Source organism: Lissotriton helveticus, chromosome 3_2 (assembly GCF_964261635.1).
Source record: "Lissotriton helveticus chromosome 3_2, aLisHel1.1, whole genome shotgun sequence".
Classification (NCBI taxonomy): domain Eukaryota; kingdom Metazoa; phylum Chordata; class Amphibia; order Caudata; family Salamandridae; genus Lissotriton; species Lissotriton helveticus.
Window position 1 is genome coordinate 21875279 of NC_136062.1, and position 12002 is coordinate 21887280.

General features: G+C 42.7%; 1 protein-coding gene across 1 annotated transcript in view; it reads left to right on the forward strand.

Moving 5' to 3' along the window:
- The window catches only part of USP8 (ubiquitin specific peptidase 8), a 627337-nt gene that overhangs the window by 201977 nt on the left and 413358 nt on the right, over positions 1-12002 (forward strand). The window contains exons 7-8 of the mRNA XM_078684757.1: positions 7208-7370; positions 11259-11403. Coding sequence (XP_078540883.1) covers positions 7208-7370; positions 11259-11403 — 308 coding nt within the window. The remainder of the gene's footprint in view (positions 1-7207; positions 7371-11258; positions 11404-12002) is intronic.

Here is a 12002-nt window from a genome sequence, read left to right on the forward strand (position 1 = left end):
TCAATGTTATAGTTAAAACCTCCATGTGCCACATCACGTTAAATATATTCGCCCCTACCACTGTAATTTACTCCATCCACGTCCCGCTGTTCCATGAGCTCACTCTCGACCTTGGTGCTTCGGGTCCAGTTCGAGCTATATAAAACTCAGTAAAAATATTAAACTTCTCTCCCTATCACCAACACAGAATTCGTCCCTACCTGTAGAGGACCTTCCATTTCAGGGCTAATTAATCGGTGACTCTCGTAGCACGCATTTCACTCAAGCGCCAAGAGGCCTTTCGAAATGCAGTGCTATTCATTCGGTAATTCTCAACATCATACGCTTACCATACAAGTGCCTACGGTGCATTGAGACTGCACTGCAAATAAATCACTACTTCTCACCAGCATCCTGTTCATGCAGGCGCCTAGAGGCCATTCACAAGTGCTTACTGTACCATGAGCGAGACCTCTCACCAGCACCCTGTTCTACACAATACCACACACATACACACCACACCCTCACAACCACACCACCACACTCACAACCACACCACCACACTCACAACCATACCACCACACTCACAACCACACTCACAACCACACTCACAACCACACTCACAACCACAACCACACTCACAACCACAACCACACTCACAACCACAACCACACTCACAACGACAACCACACTCACAACCACAACCACACTCACAACCACACTCACAACCACAACCACACACTCACAACCACACACTCACAACCATACACTCACAACCATACACTCACAACCATACACTCACAACCACACACTCACAACCACACACTCACAACCACACACTCACAACCACACACTCACACAACCATACTCACACAACCATACTCACACAACCACACACACACACACACACACACACACACAGCCACACACACACACACACAACCAACCACACACAACCACACAAACACACACAATCACACACGCACAGAACCACAACCACGCACACAACCACAACCACACAAACAACCACACACAACCACACCGTCAGGGCACACTTTTACCAGACACAGACACCATAAGTTGTCAGTGCACACTTTCACCGGGCACAAACACCACCAGCCGTCCGTGCATGCTTCCACCAGGCACACACCACCAGACGTCAGTGCACGCTTTCACCAGGGACACACACGCCACCAGCCGTCAGTGCACGCTTTCACCTGGCACACACCCACCACCAGCCGTCAGTGCTCGCTTTCACCAGGCACACACCACCAGCCGTCAGTGCATGCTTTCCCCAGGCACACACACCACCAGCCGCCAGTGCACGCTTCCACCAGGCACACACACTACCAGCGGGCAGTGCACACTTCCACCAGGCACACACACCACCAGCCATCAGTGCACAATTTCTACAGGCACACACACCACCAGCCATCAGTGCACACATCAATTGTTAACACATCCACAATTAGCTATTGTAGCAATCGCAGTATGGCGCGCTTTACTTTTAAACATATTCATCTAAAGGGAAGCTACAAAAATTAATACACTTTTTTTGGCCTGCAATTTATAGACTTTTGTTGCAATTGGTGTTGCAATATTTAGCAATGCCAATTGCTCAAACTTAATTAATGCGAGACCTATTGCATTGCTAATGCTTGATGCACTTGTAATGGAGCCACTGGCTGCAAGGATTAGACAGCACTACTAGCATGTAGGCCTCCATTGCCTACTACGTCCTGTCCTTGTATCCCTTTACACGGATGACGTTACCCTCTATGTAAAAGAACCTTGCCAAACTTTGAACCCACTAATGCTGAATTTGTGAAATTTGGAGGCCTTTCCGGAATTAATATTAATTGGTCCAAATCACAAAGCTTTCCATTGACTAGTGCTGCTACTTCCTTTGAGATGGACTACCCTATTGTTTGGTGCGAGGATGAGGTCCAGTATCTGGAGATCACGGTCATGACGGATCGCGACGAACTCATGCGTCTTAATTATGGATTTTCCATTGAACACATTGCTAGCTGCATTACTCGCTGGATAGTATTGCCCTTAAGTATGGCGGGACGTATATCCCTTATTAAAATGGTTATATTGCCAAAATTCCTTTATTTATTCCTCAATATCCCTTACGATCCTGGGCGCCACTTCTTTCGCACTCTCCGCTCAGAATTGATTAGATTTTATGGGGTGGTAAGCAACCTCGTATCCAATGGGACATGCTGACACGACCATATGAGCAAGGGGGTTTGGATATTTCAAACTTTGAGCTATATTACCTAAGTGCACAGGCCCATTTCGCTCACTACTGATTTCACCCTACCCGTTACACCCCCCATGTCGCCACTGAACATTGGCTAACAGACCCAATCCCATTGGATGACGCAATACTTTCCAGAGTGGTGCCCTGTGTAGAGAGCCTATATCAGTAGACTGCACAAACATGGCCTGGGCCCGTATTTTGGTATACATGGCGGCGTCCACTGTTTACTTTCCTCTCCTTCCGTTAACCTATCACCCTGACGTGGCACTGTTGCAAGGAAGGTATTTTTCAAAACATGGCGCGAGCGCGAAACATTCCAACCTGGGGAAATCTCTTTGTTAATGGTAAATTCCGCACACTCCAGCAGTTGTCATGATCCCCCACCTTCTACCATGGACACATTTCTTTACACTCGCTTAAGAAACTGGGTGAGAGCGTGCCATCCCACGTTCCCCTCTGAGCCGCTCACCCTGATACCTCTACATCGTGTGCTCCAGGCATATACTGCTGGACACCTAGTCTCTACACTTTACCATACACTGTACGTTGATCGTGAATACTTGCCATGCACTTCCCGCGCTAAGTGGGGGTTAGATCTGGGCCAGGAGTTGACCGATGAACAATGGTCCTATTGTTGTAAACAGACTGAGGGGGTCTCATCAAACAGTAGGCTGCGTATAATTCACTACAGATATCTCCAACGCTATTACTATACTCCTGTGCGGCTATACAAGTATGGCCGGCGCAAATCTGATAACTGTGCTAGGTGGGACAGGCAGACTTCCTTCACCTTGCCTGGGTGTGCCCTGGGATTTGTGACTATTGACAACAAGTATTTGGGGCCCTTGACTTGAGGACTGCTATATCCATTCTTAGATCTCCACTCACTTCGCTTCTTGGCTATACTGCTCATATCCCTGCTACATATAGGAGGTTTGTTTTCTTCAGCTAGATCCTGGCGAAACGCCGTGTGGCCTGCAAATGAGGCCGCGGTCGCGCACCTAAATTTAAGGAGTGGTTAGGCGTTATGATCCCTTGGCAAGAACAAATCTGTACATATGCTGACTTGCTCCCTCGCTCTTCACGCCCCCGAGACATATGGGGCCCCCTACAGACATATTTGCTAGAGCATCCTATTGCTGCTGACTCCTAAGCCCACACAATTGGGGCGTGGTCCCATGGTGTGAAACCCGGCCCTGTCAGACTCCCCATGCCAATGTATACGGAGTGTTATATTATCAGTCGTCTTGTTGTTATCAAACGCCTGTGATGTTTCGATTCATGTAACAATAATGGCCTATGATGGTTCATGTCATTTTTCGATGTCTCTGCATTTTGGCTGTCGTAGCTCCTCATTTGCTGTTATTGCTTATGATACCAATGTGCTTTACTGTACCTGCTGATCAAACCGATTGTACTATGCTGACGGTTGTTTAATAAAGAAAAAAAAAAGTTCTGTTGGATAAATAGTTTCAGGCCTCATTATGTGAATTCATACATAATATTCGATAAATACAAAATTGATGCAAGTATTTAGCCTATTTGCAGCCATCGTGATCACTCAATTCAATGGTCATGGAACACTTAATAATTCATGTCTTAAACTCATAGACCAAAATAAATCTATTATATCATTCTCTGTACCCGTGCTCCATTCAAATTGCTGGAAGCTCGTGTTGTACACAATGCGAGCCTAGCACCCCGCCCCTCAGTGCGTGCTGACAAACACCTAGGTTATTGTAATCTGGTGACGTAGGTTTGTGTTGGTCACCCATAGTCAATAAAGATATTACACTCAAATTCCTACATATGCCAATTATGCCCAAGTGGGCATTGTTCTACATCAGTTTAAACCTAAGTGGGCATATTAACCCAACAACCGTGGTTGAAACAAAGGATTATTACTGGCAATTCTATATCAATTCTGCCCAAGTGGGCTAACTGACACGGCGCTATAGTGTACCACAAGCCTTCTACACAAACAGGAAAAATCACAACCCAGGTTTATGACCTGATATCACCATTACTATAGAACAAGACAAAGTCCCAATAAACATGAGCATCCAAGCAAAATCCTTGCGGTGCTTTCCATCCATCCAACATTTCTTCTTAGTTTACAAATATTCCAACATTAGTTAAAATTGATGAAACAAACTGTTGTACAGACAAAATCCTCAATATATTCAATCAAGCAAATGGATTGCCAGTTCTTTGCTTAAATTTAACCCCTTGGGTGCCAGACTTTCCAAATCGATAATATATCGTGATTCCAATTTCCTCAAGGACAACTCTGTTGCCACCTCTCACACCCAAATTCACAGTGTCAATAACCACCATTCGGACTAGTGTTTCATCCTGCATATGGTTCTCGTGAAAGTGGAGAGCTATAGCGTACTGCCCGTTATTTCTTATGGCACGAAGGTGCTCCAACACTCGCTTCTTTGCTTGGTGGTTGGTGCTACTCATGTACCATTTGTCGCAAGGACAAATCAGAACATATACACAGTGAGTAATATTGCATGTAAGCTTCTTCTTGATCAAAAACTCCCTCTTAGTGTTGGGTACCAACAATTTATCACAGTCAATACTCCCTTTACATGCTTTGCAATACCGGCAACATCTAAAACTAGGTGCGCCAGTGAATTTGCCTATATCCTGCTCTGTTACATGATTAGGGCTCAGTTCATCTCTCAATGATCGACCTTTTCTAAAGGTGATCTGTTAATTGCTTCCCAAATCTTTCTTGAGATGATCATCGGTGAGTAATACATGCAAATGTTTTTTGAAAATTTTGCGTACCTCACTCGCCTGTCCTGAGAATGTAGTGATAAATCTGATGCATTCACTGCTCTTTTCCTCTTTCTTAGAGTATAATATTTAATTTCTAGACTTCTTCTCTACTCTAGAAACGGCCTCACAGATGGTCTTCTTGCTGTAACCCCTGTCCTTAACCCCTCCCATGCTCATGACAAGCTCAGCTCGTCATGAGCCACGGTTCTCGTGTGCTCATGATGAGCTGAGCTCGTCATAACCGTTAACACGCTCAGGTGCGGGGCTAATTCCCCTCCTGTGCTGGGCGTCCTAACGAACGGGTGTGGTCATGACGAGCTCAGCTCGTCATGAGCACACGAGAAATGTGGCTCATGACGGGTGCTGTGCGCGCCCCCCTCCCCCCAGCACAGCGGGGGGGAATCGGCCCCGCAGCCAAGGGGTTAAATCTCTGACACATGATTGTTTCCTCACATTTATAGGCAATATCAGTGCTGCAATTTCTCTTTGCACGTAACAACTCCCCATAAGGGATGCTGTGCACCAAATTGCGTGGGTGACTACTACTGGCACTGAGAATACTATTCCCTGCAGTTTTCTTTCGAAACAATTCTGTCGTCAAGTTGTTATCTTTGACTTCCAAAAGGACATCAAGGAATTCCATAGAATTTCTACTAATATGTTCAGTAAACTTAAGATAGAGCCTGTTAACATTCAGTTTGTCAATGAAAGCTCTAGCTGATTCCTCATCACCACACCAGATGAAGAAATATCATCAATATAGCACAGCCAGAGGGCCACGCTGTTGAATTCCGCCATCTCAGCGACAACCTGCTATATATATATATATATCTCGCCAGTATTTGTAAAGCTCGAACAGTTACACGAAGGCATCCCGGCGCTGGGCGCCATCGGGAAGATTAAGCAAGCTATTGCCCAGAGTCACATGGTGCTGGGCTGGTATAGAGGAAAATGGAGGATTGTGCCCTCACGATTTGTCAACAGTAGCCCAAAAAGAAAATTTAAACGTTCTTTGAAAGTTTTACGTGCGTGATTTTTATTTCATGTTATATTTGTGAAAAAAGAGGACAGCCGACACGTGTTTCGCCCCTATAGCCTGTGGTCCGTGGGCTTTTTCAAGGCAAATATCAGTTGTTGGGGTAGGTAGAATTCATGATTCTCTAGAATGTCGGTATGTAGTTTCTGCAGTCCTGGAACAAGACACATTTTGCTGGGCTGACCTGCCACCGGTACTGGGCAATGAACCTTAGGACTAAGCCCGAGGTACCGACGGACAGAGCGGGCCTCATTGCCTGAGCGAGTGCCAGGAGAGGTGAGGTCTGATCCCAAGAGTTTTCTGGGAAAAGAATCATATTACAGAGACATCATTTCCAGAACCTGGAACTCCACAAATGGTAGGGTGTTTCTCTGATTATTTTCTTTTTCGCACCTGATGTTGCAGTAGTGTTATATTATTGGTCCTGAAGAAAGCCACTGATCTACCTACCGTCCATGAATGGCTGAAGCATGTCGACCTTCTTAATCATCACAAGATAGTTACCATTAATTCATACTATCTAACACTATTTTTAATCTTGACATTATATGATGACCCCTCAATAAACTTGTCCTCTGGCATCATAATAGTTAATTTTAGCTTCACATTTTTCGTTCTCACACAATTTTCAACACTGCAATTTGTTTTCCAGTACCACTGCATCCTCATTTTGGCTGTTTCACCTCACTGGTGGATCCTGATATGGATGTCTCACGATAACAACTAGTGAGACACCTAGAAGAGATACCAGTTTGTTTCTACAAAATCCCAGATGATGACACTCCGCCATTGGGTGGGCTGACACACACATATGACACCGTTTACGCCACTTCGGTTTCTTTCTTAGCCACATACCATTTGACCAATAGTATCCCAGTTTGTTATTAGAACGAACCGTGAGCCCCAGATTCCAGTGTCAGTCGCCCTGGTTGCGGCACCACACCACTTCCAAATATATGTGTGTGTGTCTGTGTGTGTGTGTGTGTATATATGTATATACATATATATATTTTATATACTTGAAGTTGTATTGCTTTTATTTTTTTAAGTTTATTGAATGGTTTTATTGTTTTCATTGAGTGTTATGGACATTTTTGTAATGCATCAATGTAACTGTACATATATATTTTTAGAGTCACTGCAAGATGGATTGAAGATAAACTGCCAGAGGAGTCCAAAGAAGTGTGGCGTACAAGAGGACATGTGGACTATATTATCTTGTTTGATTGGTTCAGTACCATAACTGATTTAAAGGTTGGAACAACTCTTCAAAGTCTAAAAGATGCTCTGTTCAAGGTTAGTAAGAGGAAAATTCTTATTTAATTTGTAGACTCTGCAGTGGAATCACGTGACATTATGGTACTGTTGTATGTGATATAGACTGATGAATATATTGATCTTTACGAACAAATCATACTGGAGCTTTGCGGTTAACTGAAATGTAATTCAAGCAAGCATTGGCAAAACAATTTGTTTTGGCATAGTGAAACGTTTTTACAATGCGGTTACAGTGTTGGCAGCAAAGGTACAAGCTTCTGTACCATGAGGAACATGTTGCGTGTGTGTGGCTGCAGTGGCATTGAAAGATTCTTTAACTCAAACACACAATGTACAGCACAGGTAGTACCAGCACATATCCATACAGATAGCCCAGGTATTGTATTATAGCATTACTACCCCATGTGGTGCAGCAGATTGGCAGAATTCTCTCACATATACATAACATTAATAACAGAGGCTGCAAATGAGCAGGCCTTCCTCTCAATGTGTATGATGGTGCCTGAGGGGTGTATGTTTGTTGATAGAGGGCTTTCCATTATATTCTGATGTGTGTTCATGGGCATGATGTGCTGGCTTTATCTGTGGTTTGTATGGTTTGGTGTGATCTGGTGTTTTTTTGTTATGTTTACTTTTTAATTTTTTCTTTTTCAGAAAAGAGTTCTTCAATGGTAAAAAATAAAACTTTTCACAAAAATAAATTTGTCCCAGGTACATCATACATTGTGTCTTCAATTCCGCATGTCTCTGGCTAGTGGCTGATATGCGGCACACTTTACCATTTGAAATATCTTTTGGGCAATAGTTTATCAATTTTGTAAGCCACACAAGTACCATATAACACTTTTGTTCTGTACTTTTTATTTTCAAAAACATATTTTTCTTTTTTTGCATCTATGTTTCAAAATCTAGTGGCTCTCTAGCATTGTATAAATCAGTGTTTATTGATCTGTCACCATGGCTGCAAACCACAACTTGTATACTTCGGTTGGGAGAAATCTAATATGTGTATCACTATCCAACATTAAGACTAAGGGTCTTATTTTAAGTCCTGAACAGTTGCTAAAATAAGAAATTACTGATTGCCAATATTGTTCCAAAGTGGAACATAACCACATCATACGCATCCAGGCATCTTGGTCATCAGTTGGCTTTATTCTAGTTATCCATGCGATAAAGAGCCTTTTCATAAGATAGTTTGCACCTCTTCGAACCTTTTAGTTGTATTGCAGACCTCTTTCTAGGATTTGGATAATCATTTGAGCAGTTACGTTCTGATAAATACTTGTAAATGCATTAAATGCAGATTCCTTACCATAAAATACTCCCCAAGTGGCAGACCAGATCCAATTTTTTTTATTGCATGATGCCCAGCCTGGGCGAGTGTTAAACCGAATAAACCCGCCCATAAGGAGAGAAAAGGGAAAGGAAGCAAACACTGGGGGCGAGCCTCTGACGCAGACTTCTCATTAGCCTGCTCCTCCATTATTCAACTCCCTGTACTTCTTCCTTCTAGCCACTTCATTTGGCATACCAGCATACATACTTTTTTCTATTTAGGAGGGGAGAAGTAGAGAAAGGAGGACAACACCAATCTGAACAAAAGGGAGGATTTCTGATTCATGATGACAAAAAGTTAACAGTTTTGGGTCTCATTCTGCTGCTCTACCAACATCTCCCTGTCATCTTTCTCACTCCAATGGCCTTCCTTCTGGCCCTACGTGCCCTAGGCCTACCACAGCATGATTATCGTGTTCTGGACATCCCCTGAGAGTGTGGATGTGGAGCTGCGACCTCTGCCTACTGAAAGACCTCTTCAGGCGTCTCAAAAAAAGTGGGTTTGAGGCTGAAAGGTGACCTTAAGTTTGGCTAAGAAAGCATATAGCAAATATTCAGGCTGCAAAGTTCCTCTCAGGGTGTCAGTGCTGCGTTCCTCCAATCAGCTGTAGAGGCTGTGTGAATAGGTTCCAAGTGCAAGTTAGGCAGTCAGTTACTCAGTAGGCCAACCAGAAAATACACAGCCTCCCCTTATTAATGGAAAATCGCTATATAGTCACTCAACATTATCAAAATGCTCGATAAACACAACTCATGTGTAGTTCACTATAGGTATCAAAAACATGATTCCACTTCCCTTATTTGGTCATAATTTGAAAAGAGCACATCTTTCTTAAACATGCTACTTTAATCACATATGTTAATTTCTTACACACATCGTTATGGTTTCAAACTCCACATTCATGAGCTCCTCACATCACACACAACCATCACCCTAAAAAAATGCACATTCTCATTCATACCTCACATACACATATTGACATAAAATGTCTGTACCTCAGCCGTGTACAATAATTGTCAATATATTCTTTCGTTCAAAAAAGGGAAAACCTCATATCAAAATCAACCTTACCATGTATTATATAGAAATACAATTTCTAATTTTAGCTCCTTACAATTAACTCCCATCAACTGTATTCGTGTATTTCAATGTTCCCTAGTCCTTCACACATGATGTTGGACCTTATGTACCATGTGCCGTTGTCCTCTAATGATCCTATAACTACTTCAAACTTGTGCTGAGGTGCTTTTCAGTGCAACCCAGAAAACGCCATACACCTTTCTCCAGGCACAGAAACATCAGCGCTCACCATAAGAACAAGTGCAGGTGACTAGTGAGGTGGCCAAATTTCCTACAAAACACAATGAACCATTATGAACAAAAATACAAAGGAATCCATTTTTTTTTTTTTTAAAAAGGACCAATCTAAAGACTCCTTCTACCACTTGCGTACCCACCAACTCCAAAGGATCAGACCCAGAGATAGATGAACATACATGCTTTAAATTAACACCCCAAAGTGAACCATTATCGATATCAGTTAACATCCATAAAGCCCCATTTAACCACCAACCACAAAGAATATTCTAATATTTATTCTACAATGCAAACAAACTCCCTGCCTCATGCCATTGGAAATTAATGTGAATACTCCTGCCAATAACTGGGCTAATCCAAGAACCCCACTTCTCCTTCAAATGTTAACTAAACTGTAACATAACCAAGGCATTCTATATCGATCCAGTCACCAGGCTAGTTATTTGACCTAAAAAGGCCACCTATAGCTAATTGGTTTACCTATTGACTGTTGTTCATATATACCAAAGCTTTCCTCAAAGGACCCAACCTCTACGCAGTGGGCCCAACCTTCACTCGCTGCCTTTATCAGGGCATACATCTGGTATTCGCCATGTATTTTGTTGTTGGAGTGGTATATCTTGGCCTCCAAATTTGTTGTGTTCAGAAGTGTCTTCCAGCATTCTCCCAGATCTCATAGGTCTGCATGGCAGGCTACAGTCTCGCCCCCAATATCTGCTCAAGTTGCACCATAAATCAGTGGTCCAATCCAGCAAGTTCATCAGTCAGTGTATCGGAGGTCTTACCCCAGTCCAAGATGTGGTCATGCTCCAATTGCCTCATTAGGCAATACTGCCACATAAACCGGAGGATGTTTTTTGGCCACTTGAAATTAAATGCTACATGATCTATTTGAGTCCAATGAAAAATAAGACTAGCTTCGAGTAAAGCAGACTTCAATATGGCACATGGGTGACGGTAAAAGTCTCAGGAAAAGGCTTGCTATTGTGGTGTGAACACCTCAGGTTGCTAATACTCAGAATGCTTTGGGGGTTTGCTCTCCTAGTCACAATCTCCAACATGGGGAACTCAAATGGGAGAATGTTCAGAATGGTTGCAAGTTCTTGGGGTGCATTCTCCCACAAAATGTGAAATGTTCATTCAAAATGGTCTGTTTAAGAGATACAAGGTAATTAATAAATCAGTCAAGGTAATTGTGTGTGTATATATGTATGTGTGTTATAATCAAACAAGTATTTTCTTTTTTACAGTGGGAAAGTAAAACAATACTGCAGAGTGAACCCTTAGTTTTAGAAGGTGGTTATGAGAGCTGGCTGCTTTGTTATCCAATGTACACAACACATGCTAAAGTAATTCCACCTCAGAGAGGAAGTAGTGAAGCGATGCCCATCTCATGTAAGTTCAATTTCAATATCTTTATCGCATGTTGTGTTGGATTGTTATACAGAAACGTTTACTATATTTAATGCAATAATTTAGGTTTCATTTTTGTAAGAATTAAAAAACTAAATGTAATATGTCCAAACTGCAGGTGGTCCAGAATACCGCTGCACGGCTATTATCTAATCTTCCCAATCGCTCACCCTCCTCCCTGATACTCAGAAGCGTCACTATCTGCTGATTAAAAAGTGTGTCATTTTCAAACTATGCTTGTCTGACACATAAGGCACTCCAAAATGCTTCTCCTTCCTATCAGTCCACTCGACTATATCCCTACCTGCCTCCTAGATGTCTAAGATCTTCAGATACGGCACTTATGCTGATCCCACGCATCCGTACCTTCAGATATGGGGCAGATTTTCTCTTACACAACCCCGTACCACTGGAACAAACTCCCTCTTAGTTTTCGTTCTTACTCAGACTTCACCTCCTTTTAGAAGGTTTGGAGACTTGGCTATTTTACAATGTTATATGCTCGTTTGAGCCTTGCATGTCTGATATACTCCTCCGGGAGTGAGTTGTGGGCGATACCAAACGTCCATCTAAATAAATAA